Source organism: Ursus maritimus, unplaced genomic scaffold (assembly GCF_017311325.1).
Source record: "Ursus maritimus isolate PB19 unplaced genomic scaffold, ASM1731132v1 scaffold_9, whole genome shotgun sequence".
Classification (NCBI taxonomy): Eukaryota; Metazoa; Chordata; class Mammalia; order Carnivora; family Ursidae; genus Ursus; species Ursus maritimus.
The window spans coordinates 79,565,634-79,578,783 of record NW_024427107.1 but is presented as its reverse complement, the minus strand read 5'-3'; the positions used below and the strand labels follow the sequence as shown (position 1 = coordinate 79,578,783).

The 13,150-nt window shown below is 66.6% G+C and overlaps 1 protein-coding gene across 1 annotated transcript; it reads left to right on the top strand.

Moving 5' to 3' along the window:
• The first annotated feature begins 5,657 nt into the window (after window positions 1-5,657).
• MAFA (MAF bZIP transcription factor A) lies at window positions 5,658-6,731 on the top strand. The gene has a single exon (XM_040625905.1). It carries the CDS (start codon window positions 5,658-5,660, stop codon window positions 6,729-6,731), a length of 1,074 nt encoding a protein of 357 aa, XP_040481839.1.
• The last annotated feature ends 6,419 nt before the right edge of the window (window positions 6,732-13,150 follow it).

The following is a 13,150-nucleotide window of genomic DNA, read 5'->3' as shown; positions in this document are numbered from 1 at the left end:
GGGGGGGGGGGGGGGGCTGGCTGAGGATTTAGCCTCCCCTCAGGGGCCCGGGACAGGGTTTGGGCTGACAGGGACCCTGGGAGGCCGGGGCCAAGGATTGGAGGGACACAGGAGCATCCTGGAGATGTCCCCTCTCACTGCCCCATCACTGCACTCGTGAGTGTGTCCCAGCACCGCCCTCCCCGGCTGGCCACAGGCTCCACGTCTCAGCCCGCAGTAGGGTCTGCTGCAAGACCACTGCCCCTCTGCCTGTCCCTGTGGGCCCCGCTTGCAAGGCCCGGCACTGGCCGGCACTGGCCGCAGCATGTGAGGGCCTCCTGTGGGTCCAGCGCAGGCCTCTGCCCACACCACGCCCTGGAGGGGCCCACCGGCCAAAGCAGATCCCTCCTCGGCCCAGCCCCACGCTCCACCCCCACAAGGCCATGATGGGAGCAGGGAGCGGGAGGGGTCCTGCTCCCCGCCAGCCAGTCCGTGACTGAGGGGTGGCGAGGATCCCGCTGGTTTGCGGCAGGGGGCCTGGCTGCCGAAGAAGGAGAGCAAGAGGTCGCAGTCAGTTGTGGCAGCGATGGCTGCTGCCCCCCGCCCGGGGCCCCACGCTGGCAGCCCTGGGGCCTGAGACCTGTGATTGGGCAGCATGGTGGATTCTGGAGTCAGGCCTGGCTGGAAAGAAAGGGACTCCCATTTCTCCCCATCAATAAACAGTGGAGTCCCCACTGTGGGCCAGCTCTCGTCCCCCAGCCGCCCCTCAGCCCAGGCCTTCGGAGGAGCGGGGTGGACAGCGCGGTGGGGGCTGCACAGCTGGGGGCTGCAAGCCGCAACGGCAGGCAGTCCCTGGGGCTGGAGCCCAGGCCGCGGGCCGCTGCCCTGTCTCCTGCCCCCTCCTCCCTCGGGGCTCCCTCTCAGTGCCCACCATGACCCCCCTACAAAGGCTGACCTTTGATGAGGGGAGTGGCCGGGGGGTAAATTCTCCCTCCTCTGCCTGGACAGATAGACAGATGGCTGGAGACACGGTGGTTGGTCGGCCTGATCTGAGCTGTGGCCCCTTCAGACCCTCACCTCCCGGCCTGCCTGCTCTTCCCTTCACAGTGGACAAGGGGACATGCACCCCAGGCTGCGGAGTGGGCAGCTGTGTGCACTGTGGGTGGGCTCCCCGCTGGGCAGCTGGGCCACTGTGTGCTGGACGGCCGCCGGGGCCGGCTCCTCCCAGAGCCACACTTGCTCTAGCTCGGCCAGGGTCTCCTGACTGCCCTGGAGCCACGCAGCCCGTGCAGGCCCCATGTGAAGCCCACCACCAGAGCAGCTGGTCTGACCGCCGTGGGCCAGTGTGGAAGGCTCAGGAAGGGCTGGCACTCTGGGAAGCAGGAGACGCCGGGCCAATGGCTGCCCTGTTCTGGGCCTGGGCCCAGCTCCCCCACACTCCCTGTGACCCACTGGGGACCTTGTTGGCCCGGGCTCTGCCTTTTCAGAGTCCTGGCTCCTGGGCAGGCCGAGGGGTGGGGGTGAGGGAGCAGTTCCTCTGAGCAGACTGCACCCACTGGTCACTCTGGGCTTCTCGTGCCAGGAGCAGGCCAGCAAAGACCCTCGGGGTTGAAGGTGCTGGTCACTTCACACCACCCCAGACTAATCAAGCTGCGGGCTGAGGGTGACATGGATTCCAGGCAGAGACTCTGGCCTTTGCAGAGAGCACAATGTGGGCTCCTCCGGACCTGGGAAGAGCCACTCCCTCTCCTGGATCCTACCGTCTCTGGCCCCAGGCCCATGCCCTTCCGTGGACTGTCCCGGGGTGGCAGGTTATGGGGACTGTCAGAGATTGGCTGCACAAGGATGGGGGGCCCCACGTGAGGGTGGCAGGCTGGCCCTGGGCCCCTGGCGCTGGCTCTCGCACACAGCAGCCTCCTCATTTTAAGTGCACGTGAGTCCCCTAAGGGGGGAGGGCACTGGGCCCTGTGGTCACTGAGCCCAGACAGGGGGTGTGGGGGAGATGGGACCCCGTCCGGGGGCTGAGCAGTGGGGACCGGACAAAAATGACCCATCCAGACCCCGTGCAGCACCACACTTTCTGCCGGAGCATTAATTGACATCGAGGGTCCGGAGCCCCGGGCAGTACGCGCGGCCTAGGCCTCGAACAAATGCGGGGGCTGGCGGCGGCGCCCCCCACACCCTGCAACAAGCTCCCACAGCCCCTCCCACTGCTCCTGGCCGGCCTCTCACCTGCTCCCGGGGCTCCCGCCTCTCTGAGACGAGCGGGACCTGCGAGCTGCTTCCAGGCACAGAACCTGACTGACTGTCCCCCGCTGATGGAAGCCTCCAAAGGCTCTCCTCCTGCGGCCCAGTGGGGGCAGCTCTGGGGCCTGGGGGAGCCCAGGGCATCCACCGGCCCCCAGGCAGCAGACTCTAGGAGACGGCCCTGCCAACAACGGGCCGAGCTGGCAGGCATCCTGCACTGAGGAACCTGCCCCGTGAGACCCTGAGAGGGAGGCTGGGGGCCGGCGATCAAGGCCCGCAGGACTTCAGACCACAGACACTGTGATGGAGTCGGTAGACTCGCGGAGTCTGCTCCGTGGCGACAGGAGATGCTGCCACACTGCGTGGTTTAACGATCGGGTTACTGCGTGGCTTATTTCTGCCCTCAACCAGAAACTCGCACTCTGGCAGCCCCGCAGAGATGCTGTAGCCCTGTCGTGTCTCGGGGTGGGCAGACCACCGCCACACCTCGGCTAACGGCTAACCTAACGGCCAACCAGGCACTCGCAGAAATGCCAGGCGCACCCCCCCACCCCGCCGCTCTCTTGGACCCTCCCCCGGGGAAACAGCCTCCACGCTGCGAGGAAGCCCGACCAGCCCACGGAGCGACCGCGTGCAGACACTGTCCAGATCCCGCCAGCAGCCTCCACCCTCGGCCAGGCCTGGGCCGGAAGACGCTACCAGTGGCTCCAGCCATCAGCTGTCCCATCGCCCCCGCCTCCACGTCCTCCCGGCTGTGCGGCCCAAGCCCGGGTCAAACCACCCAACACGGAGCCCAGGCGCGTAATGAAAAGCCGCATTACGTCCTCACGCTGCACCAGAGATCTCTGGGCCACCTTCCTGACGAAAGATGCCCCCAGGGCAATGCAGTAGGTACTCAGCGAAGGTTTGTGGGGTGCGTTTAAGGATGAGCCACGGGCGGCGCCTTCTCTGGGGCAGCTCGGGGCTGGCGGGCTCCTCTTCTGGCTGCAAACGGGCTGTCGAGGGAGCCGAGGGGATGGCGGTGCTGGGGCTGAGGGCACCCAGCACGCCTGTCCGCTTTTCCTGGGGCGGATGGGGGTGGGCCTGGGTCCTCACAGACTCCGCTCCCCAGCCCCTGCTGAGGAGAAAAGGAGCGGGCTTGGAGCCTGCCCCCGAGCCCGGAAAGGCCAGCACCACCCCTGGGCTGAAGAAGCCCATCCCGCCCACTCGGCACAGTGCCCGCGGGGGTGACCCCTCCCGAGTCTGCGGGCAGGGACTCTGGTGCCCTTTCCCACCAGCCTGACCCGGGACCGACTGGCGATGAGAGTTCTGCAGAGGCCGTGCCCGGAGAAGGCAGCAAGAGGGGCGACCCTCTCGGGTTCCCTCTCTCTGGGAGCTTCGTACCATCACTCAGTGAACTTCGCTTCACTGTCGCTCAGTAAACCTTGCTTTGCTGCCACCCCCCCAAAGGCAGCAAGAGGCTGGGGGGTCATGGGCCTCCTGCTCCTGAGGCTCCCAAGCCGCCAAGAGCTGAGGGCAAGCCTGCTGGCCTGTCTGACCCCAAGGCCAGTGCCTGAGCCGGTCAGGGACCCAGGGCCCTGCTTGGCCCCAGGCCGCCTCTTCCCCAGGGCAGTGAATGAAGGAGTGGATGTGGAAATGAAGTGCCAGGTGACTGAATCTGCATGTGATCGAAGGGGGCCCAGCATCCCTGAATTTAGGGGGACCTGTCCCCACTTAGCTAGACTTGGTGGTGGCTGAGTGTGGCCTCCCTTGGAACGCGGGGTGGGGGGCTCTGAAGGGAACCCCAAACCCTGCAACGCGACTGGCAACCCATGTAGCTTGGAGCTCAAGCACCAGTCTTGCTTCTGCCACTGGCTGAGCCGGGTCCCTGCAGGGGCAGGAGGGAGGGTCCTCGCAGTGGGCCTGACCCTGCCTGCCCAGCAGAATGCTGCTGGCAGGCTTGTGTGGGCAAGGAGGAGGGCTGAGTGGTGCCCTCCTGGCACCTCGGGGCTGGGCCGCCCCATGACAAATTAGGAAGTGGGGTTTTGCTCCCACTTGTGTGATTTCTTTGTTATTATAAGATAATAGGCATTTACGCCTGGAACAAGATAAAAACAAGCTGTCCTAGTGACTTCCTGCCCAGGTCCTTCCAGAATTTTCTTTCGATGCACAGATGGTTATATTTAAGATTGCATTTAATTGTGAAACTCCTGTAACAGCAGTATAGAAAATTGGGGGGAGGGGCCCCAGCACTCCAGGCGGTGCTGAAGTAAGGCGGGATCCCTCCCACTCCGGCCGCCCTGGAGCGGTCGCGTCCAGCCCCCCCCCCCCCCCCACCGCCCCGCTCCGAGAGCACGCCCCGCTGCACGGTCGTGCGCGCCCGACGCCCCTCGGCCGCGGGCCCGAGTGTCTCCCACCCCCGCGCCCCCCGGGTCGCCCCCCTCGGCTCCCCGGCGCCCCGCCCCCGCCGGCCCGCAAGCTTCTCCCTCCCCACCTGCGCCCCGCGGTGCAGCCTCCGAACGGAGGTGCCAGCAACTTTGTTGACTGAATTCCTGAACCCGCCCGAACCGCGGAGCTAAAAATAACCGGCACTCCTCTCGCCGCGCCCGGCCGGGCCGCGTCGTGGCCCCGGTGTCGGCAGGCCGGAAGGTCCCGGCGCCGCCACGCTCGCGGGGCTGTGGGGTCACGGCCCGCGGGGCGGCGGGGAGACCGAGTCACCGAGGGCCCCGTCGGCTCCCCGAGACTCTCCGGCCTCCCCGTCGCAGGCGCGGGCTGGAGGCCGCAGGCCGGGCTCCGTGTCCCCGGCGCTGCGCGTTCGCCGCACCCCTCTGCCCCGCGCCCTCTGCGCGTGCAGTCCCCCGCGGCGGCCACCAGAGGGCCCTGCCCCCTCCTCTCGCGTGCTGCAGGTCATCACCCCTTCCCACAGCTGTTCCCCGCAGGAGATTGACAGCTGGGCTCCGGGTTGCCATGGGGATAGGCAAATGAGGGCGGCGGGTCTGGGGCTTCGATTGGCCTGGGGGCTCGCGCCCCTCCCAGGGAGGCGGGACCGAGCGCCCTGCTCTATAAAGGGGAGCGCGCGGCGCGGCGCTCTGCCGTGGAGGCGGGGCCGGTAGGACGCGGGCGGAGCGCGGGGAGCCCGAGCAGCCCGAGGCGGCGGCCTCACTGCTACCCGCCCGGCCACCCGCCCGGCCGCCGACGCGCGGACTGGGAGCGAGGCCACCCTGCGCCCCCCGGGGTGCGGCCGGGGCCGCCTGAGAGCCCCGACCGGCGGCGTCCCCTGCGGCCGCCCCTAAGTTGGCCGTGCGAAACTTTTCCCCGCGCGTCTGGGCGCCGTCCCCTCCCGAGACCCGCCGCCCGTGGGGAGGGAAGGGGGGGGAGAGGCCCGCGGCTCCCCCCCCCCGCCTCCCGTCGGGGCGCAGCCGGGCGCGGCGGCGGGGCCGGGGCCCCAGGCGATGGCCGCGGAGCTGGCGATGGGCGCCGAGCTGCCCAGCAGCCCGCTGGCCATCGAATACGTCAACGACTTCGACCTGATGAAGTTCGAGGTGAAGAAGGAGCCGCCCGAGGCCGAGCGCTTCTGCCACCGCCTGCCGCCCGGCTCGCTGTCCTCGACGCCACTCAGCACGCCCTGCTCGTCTGTGCCCTCCTCGCCCAGCTTCTGCGCACCCAGCCCGGGCACCGGCGGCGGCGGCGCGGGGGCCGGCGGCGGCGCGGCGCAGGCTGGGGCCACCCCGGGGCCGACGAGCGGGGGCCCGGGCGCCGTCGGGGGCGCCTCGGGGAAGCCGGCACTGGAGGATCTGTACTGGATGAGTGGCTACCAGCACCACCTCAACCCCGAGGCGCTCAACCTGACGCCCGAGGACGCGGTGGAGGCGCTCATCGGCAGCGGCCACCACGCTGGGCACCACGGCGCGCACCATCCGGCGGCCGCCGCGGCGTACGAGGCTTTCCGGGGCCAGGGCTTCGGGGGCGGCGGCGGCGCGGACGACATGGGCGCCGGCCACCATCACGGCGCTCACCACGCCGCCCACCACCACCATGCCGCCCACCACCACCACCACCACCACCACGCCGGCGCGGGCCACCACACCGGCGCAGGCCACGGCGGCGGCGGCGCGGGCCACCACGTGCGCCTGGAGGAGCGCTTCTCCGACGACCAGCTGGTGTCCATGTCGGTGCGCGAGCTGAACCGGCAGCTCCGCGGCTTCAGTAAGGAGGAGGTCATCCGGCTGAAGCAGAAGCGACGCACGCTCAAAAACCGCGGCTACGCGCAGTCGTGCCGCTTCAAGAGGGTGCAGCAGCGGCACATTCTGGAGAGCGAGAAGTGCCAACTCCAGAGCCAGGTGGAGCAGCTGAAGCTGGAGGTGGGGCGCCTGGCCAAGGAGCGGGACCTGTACAAGGAGAAATACGAGAAGCTGGCGGGCCGGGGCGGCCCCGGGGGCGCGGGCGGGGCCGGCTTCCCGCGGGAGTCCTCGCCGCCGCAGGCCGGGCCCGGCGGGGCCAAGGGCGCACCCGACTTCTTCCTGTGAGCGCCCCGCGCGAGCGGGCGCCGCCGGCCAGAGGCTCGGACTCCGCGGTCCGGCGGGCCCCGCGCGCCCCGCCGCAAGGTCCGCAGGCGCGGGACTAGAGTCCCCCGGACCGCCTCGCGCCCGGCGCCCTCCTGCCTCGCCGGCCGGCGGTGACCACGACCCCTCTGCGCACGGAGCGCGGGGGTTCCCAGGAAAGTTGAGCCGCAGCGAACTTCCTCCCTGGCGTCCGCCTGTACATATGCCGAGCGCGGTTCTCCGCTCCGACGCCGCCCGCCCGCCTGTCCCTCGTCCGTCTTCCTTCTTGCGGCCTCACCTTCCTTGCCCGTTTTTACTACTCCTTTTTAAAGCGACCTTATTTTCGAAGTATTTCTATTTATTTTGCTCGGTGATTAGGAAAGAAAACCCCGGAGGAAGCTCCCTCATTCCCGGCCGGGGTCCACCCTCGGACGTCCGCGTGTCCCAGCATGTGTCGCTCGCTCGCTCGGAGGGATCCGGTCCCTGCCTGCCCGCCTGCCCGCCTGCCCCCAACCCTGCCACCGGCGTCCCCTAGAGATTGAAGCCAAGGAATATTATCTATGCTGTGTTCAGTCCTGCTGCCCTACTATACTCAAGGGGGGGAGGGGGGTTGGGGGGTCGCCGCGCTCTGCGGGTGGGGGCTGGCCCAGACTCCCCTGCTGCTATTTCTCTATGCACCAGATCGTATTTATGACTCCCGGGGAAATATATCTTATTTTAATCTTCAAGAGAAGTGGAAGAAGAAAAAAAAAAGTAATGCACAGTATTTCTAGCAAACAAAAATTTTTTTAAAAGGAGGTTTCAGCCTGAACCTCCTGGCATGGAGGCGAGTGAAGGAAGTGTTTTTATTTTAATTTAAATTGTGTTTAATTTTGTTTGTGGAATTTTTTTTTTTTAAGCCCAGTGGCTTTTTGGACTAGCCTGTGGGGAGATCCCTGCAGGACTGCCAGGCCCCTGGCCTCCAGTGGGTCCTGTGCTCCTTCCAGGCCTGCTCCTGCCCAGCACTCTGAGCAAGAGACACTCTAAGTCGTTCAAAGTTTTCTTGTATTGTTGGGTTTTATTGGATAATTTTTTCATTTGCTATGAAGCCGAGAAAGGGAAGAAAAAACACAAAATAAATCCGTTTAGATCCAAAGTCACTGGAGCCTGGTTGGTTTTTCTGTGGCTTTCATTTTTGCCCTGTTTCTCCCTGAATAGAAAGAAAAGGAGGTCCGCGACCAGGGCCCTGCCTTAGCTCTGGGTGAGCCGCCTGGGCCACCTGAGAGACCCTAACCAGAGTTGTAAACAAGGCTGCTCTCAGCTGGCGGGACCTGCGGGCACGCGCCCTGCCCGCCCTCTGGGGCCGCCCGGTGGGGAGGAAGGCCTCAAGGTGGTGGCCCCAGGCTCCCACTAAGGCGGGATGGTGGTGACGCCACATGCAGTGCCGGTGCGCGCCGGTGGCCGGTATTGTCCCCAGTTCTGAGCCCGCCGTCTCCCCCCCAGGGGTGGCCTGGCCTCTGTCTTTTAAAGGCCCGAGAGCCCGGGCTGCGGGGGCTCTAGGGAGGAGCTGGACTTCTGGAAATCTCACATCCTGAAGGGTCCCGGGGCAGTTGCAGGACTTGGGGGACTGTGAGCCCCTTCACCACGGGACGGAGGCTGGCGAAGGTCTGCCGCTTGCGCATTTAGAGGGACGAGCTTCGGGGGCAGCCAGCGCTGTGCTGCTTCCCCGTCCTCGTCCTTGGGGTTGGGACAGCTGCAGTTCTCGGTGAGTGCCTGGCCTGAGCCTGTCCGACTGCCTCAGTCTGACCCAGAGAAAAGGTGAGTGCTGCCGCCTCCCCTTTTGCTTTAGAATAAAGCTGGTAGCAAGACCGTTGGGTCTCCATGGGGGTTTGAGCAAATCTCCAAACCCCGGGGCTGAGATCTCAAGCCCGCAAGAGGGAGTGAGGTGGTGCATCTGGGGGCAAAAACGCTGGTGCAGAGAGAAGTACGAGTGGGGGGGTGCGGGGATGAACTCAAGGACCAGGTGGGGAGGCTGCCAGCCAGCCCAGCAGGTCCCAGCCGGCCTCGGGACCTCGAGGGGATCCCCGGAGGCGGTGTGTCCTTTCACATATGGGCGGGGTCTGCTGGCGGGGTTTTGACGGGGACACCTTAGTTCTCACTGTTGCCGCCAGAAGAGCCGCCTGGGCGTCTTCCTCCTGGCAGAGAAAGCAGGCTCGAGGACCGGGCCGCTGGGCCCATCGAGGGTGGGGGCAGGGCCGCCGGGCCCAGAGGCTGTCTCCTTGAGGAGGCAGTGGCGGCAGGGAGCTGCGCTCACCCCCTCCCTCCAGCCCTCCAGGCGTCCCGGAGCTCTGACCGCAAGAACCTGGATTGGGCTCGGAGCCCGGGATGGAGGGCCCCCTACGACGGCCATCCCGGGGCTGCTGCCCTCGGTGGGTTTCTCCACATCACTGGGCTTGGCGTCACTGTCCTGTTCTGTCTTCTGTTTTCTCCCTTCTCTCTCTCTCTCTCTCTCTCTCTCTCTCTCTCTCTCTTTCATTCCTTCCTCCCCCATCCGACTCCCTTCTTTTGCCCAGGAGAAAATGAGCCTGGAGGACCGGGATGTCAGTGTGGGAGGGAGGACGGACGGACTCTACTTCTTGATTTTAGAGGCAGATCTTTTCCTGGGAAAACAGCCCGTCTGGGGAAAGGCCCCTCGGCTCCCGAGCTCTCCTGTGCGCACCGGCTGGGAGTGCGGAACCCAGGCCCTCAACCTGCTGTCGGCCGGGGTCTGCGGGGCCCTCCCCGGGCCGGCCGCCCACCACACTGGCAGCGCTGGGGTCCTGAACCTCGGCTTGCCCCGCAGAGCCCCCAGCGGGCCAGGCCCCCCTGGGGAGGGGCTGCTGCAGTCAGGCTGATGCTGGGGACGGGCAGAGGACCCGCCAGGAGAGAGGGTCCTCCGGGGTGTCTATGTGTCTGTGAGCGCAGAGGGGCCCGTGGGTACATGGGGGCAGTGCGAGCTTGGAGCCTCCTGGGCCGGGGCAGGGGTGAGCACAGTGCCCAGGCTTTGGAGCAAGCCTCCACTCCACACGCAGACCCCTGAGCCCTGCACCCCCTCTGAGAGGGGTGACCGACACCCTCTGCCTCCATGTTCAAGGGGGGCCGTGGTGGCACCCTCACCTCAGCCACTCAGCTCACAGGTTCCATGCTTTGTCCTCCCCGCAGAGGTCCCAGGAGCCATCTTTCTGATGGAACCCTTCCTCCCGGCCTTGGGGCCTCCACCCCCTCTGCCCCCCCAACCCCCCACCCTGCAGGCATTCATTCATTCCTTGGTTACTTCATTCAGTCTGAGAGTCCCTTCTCTGTGCCCAGCCTGGCAGGGACCCCAGCAGGGACCAAGATGACCACCTTGGCCCAGAGCTCCAGAGGGAGATAGCAAACTCACCGAGCCGACGAGCTGGTCAGACTGCCAAGTGCCAGAGCAAGGAAGGAGGTAGGGGTTTGGGTTCGCATACTGCAGGGGAGGGCTGGGGCATCGAGGCAGGTGCAGGTAGCCTAGAGGGTGGCAGGAGGACTCCTGGGCGGGACAGACCAGAGGGAGACTCATGACGGGCCTCCGCTCGGGGACAGGGCCCCGCACACATGCTTGACGTGTGCACCCTCACCACGAACACAGACATGCACACGCTCCGTGCACACTAAACCCGTGGGCCCTGGGCAAGCCCCCCCCCCCCGCTCGTTCCCCGCGTGGCTGCCCCAGCACAGCGGCTGTCCCTGGCGGGAGGCCACTCTCCCACACCCTCACCCACAGCAGCTGTAGTCCGCTCTCGCTGCAACTCCCAGCACCCTGTACCCCAGCCCGCCCTTGCCGTGCCTCTGCCCAGTGGCCTCTGGGGGCAGCGTCATTCCAGGCCCCCACCGCACACAGAACACCCACTTGAGCGTTGTCCTCTGCGCCTGCGAGGGTCCCTACACCCCAAACATGCACACGCACCTCACAGCTGCCATCTTGTCCTCCAGCTGGTTAGGGTTCCAGGAATCCAGCTCCCAGCTGCTGGCCCTGGCTGGGCCCCAGGGCTGCTCTGTGCTGGGGGCTCCCCACTTCCATCTGCAGCCTGCAGCCCCCAGCCACTCCACTGCCACCAGAGCCCCGTTTTCTGCAGCCCGTCACTGTGCGAAGGGCCCCCGCTCTGGTTTCCTAGTTATAGCTGGCTCCTAGGGTGGCCGAGTGCAAGGCCACCGTGTCCTCTTCCCGCTTCCCCGGGAGGGTGGGCGCACACAGGCAGGCAGGCAGAGGTCAGAGTGACAGGAACAGACACGTGTGTGTAGACGTGGCCACGTGCATAGGCTAAGACATTCAAACGTACAGATCTCGACCCGCCCGCCACACACACGTGCACACGCACACTCACGGCTAGGCACGTGTGGGAGCACAGATGCACAAAGGACGGCACACACACGTGTGACCTGCACACAGGGACCCCGTGGGTTGTGTCTGCCCCGGTCCCTGCACCTCCTATCCTGGCCAAGTGCCTCGTGGGCTCTGACACCGGCCACCCCAGGGAAGCAGTGCCCTCAGCCACCATCTGCTTGCTTCTGCCAGACCCCAGGACCCCGCAGCCCCTGCCACCCGCCCTGGACTCTTCACTGCTTCTGGCCCAGCCTGGCTCCTCAGTGCCGCCCGTGAGGGCCGGAGGCCTTGTTCCTTGCCACGTGTCCCTGAGAACAGAAGCCTTCCCTGGGCCTACCCATCCCCTGGGGACCGATGTGACACAAAGCCCAGCCTCCGCCTCAGTGGGGCCCTTTACCAGCTGCGCAGGATTGGAGGCTCGGTGCCCAGGGCTCATTCACTCAGTGGGTCCTGGGTGCAGCCTGGGCAGGGCCCCCATGGTGGCCTAGAAGGGCTCAGAGGCCCACCTGCAGACAGGGGCCTGGCTTTGCGACCCACCTACCAGGCAGGGCCTGGAGCCTAGGGCTGGTGGCCCCTTCTGGGTCCCAAGGAATGTCAGAGCACCCCTTGTCTGTGGCCATGCATGGGCCTGTCTGGCCCAGGGCCTGGGGACCTGGGGCAGCCTGAGTCGCAGGAGCAAGCCTGTACCCACCCCCAGGAGCCAGGGACTCCTCTCTAGGGGCTCTGGGAAGCAAGCAAGTGGGAGCTTGGAACCAGCCACAGAGCTGACAGGCTGGGTTGTCCCTGCCACTTGGGACATTTGGGGGACAGGGAAAGGCCCCCAGCCCCCACTGGCCCCCACAGGGACCCCACCCCACCCCACTGCCCCAGGCTCCAGGACGTTTGGCCATGACAGTGGGAGAGGACTCTTCCATTGACTCAAAACTACTGATTAAGCACCGACTGTGTGCCTATTCCAGGAGGCAGGGACAGAACAGCAATTTGACACAGCGCCATTCCGGCAGGCTGCAGGAGTGGAGGCCTGCGGAGTGGGCGCTGAGGAAAGGTGGTGGGCAGAGACCCAGCCCTGGTGCCCAGAGGAGGCAAGACATGAAGAACAGGTGGAGGGACCTGGCGAGGGTGGTGGGAAGCAGGCGAGGAGTGGGCTGGAGCAGACTGCGCAGGGAGGGGGCAGGTGGGAGCGGGCTGGCCGGCCCACTGCGGAGTCATCAGGTGGAGGAGTGGAGAGGGTGCTTGGAGCCCGGCCCCCGCGGGGGCCACAGGACACTTCCCGGGACCCGCCAGGGAGGGCTGGGGAGCAGGCGGGGCCAGAGGCGGGAGGCTGGGGACTTGGGGCCGGGGAGAGGCTCGGCGTCCCCTCGGTGGTGGTCCGCAGCGAGGTGGGAGGCCGGGCACTGGACGGACAGGGGAGGCGGGGTTGCGCACCGATGCCCACCCTCGGAGCTCACACGCACACGCACACTTGCGCACAGCCGGGCACCAGCGGAGCAGGGACAACTAATTTGATGTCGGAGGGCTCAGCGCGGCCTAATGCACAGTGACACCGCTCAGCTGCTGGGGACTCCAGCTGTCACGGCCCATTAGCCCGCCGCGGTGGAAGGCGACCTGTCGGCGGGGGCGAGGCCGGCCTGGTGCCCCGGAGCTCAGCCGGGGGGAGCTGTTCGCTTGTCCTCCCCCCTCCTCCCTTCGCCCTCCTTGCTCCTCCCCGTCCCCCTCCCCACCTCCTCCTTCTCCCTTCCCTGTACCCTCCACCTCCTCACCCTCCACCTGCCGCTCCCCCTCCAAACCCCTCCCCTCCCCTCCTCTCCGCGTTCCTCCTCTCCTTTCTCCACTCCCTCTTGTCCTGGAAGCCTCCAGGCTCAGTGTCCCGGCACCGTCACCCAGAGAGTTGGCTTGGGGTGGAGGAAGGTTCTCAGGGCGCGTGCGCTGTGGCCGAATCCTGCTAAAATGCAGATTCCCTGGGCCTCAAGGTGGGCCGAGAACCTGAATTTCTCAGTCACTCAGACCCAGGCCTCAGGGCCGGGGGGGGGGGGGGGGG

Bases quoted from the DNA above. Each gene is read 5' to 3' on its own strand.
- MAFA (XM_040625905.1), top strand. From the start codon at position 5,658: ATGGCCGCGGAGCTGGCGATGGGCGCCGAGCTGCCCAGCAGCCCGCTG.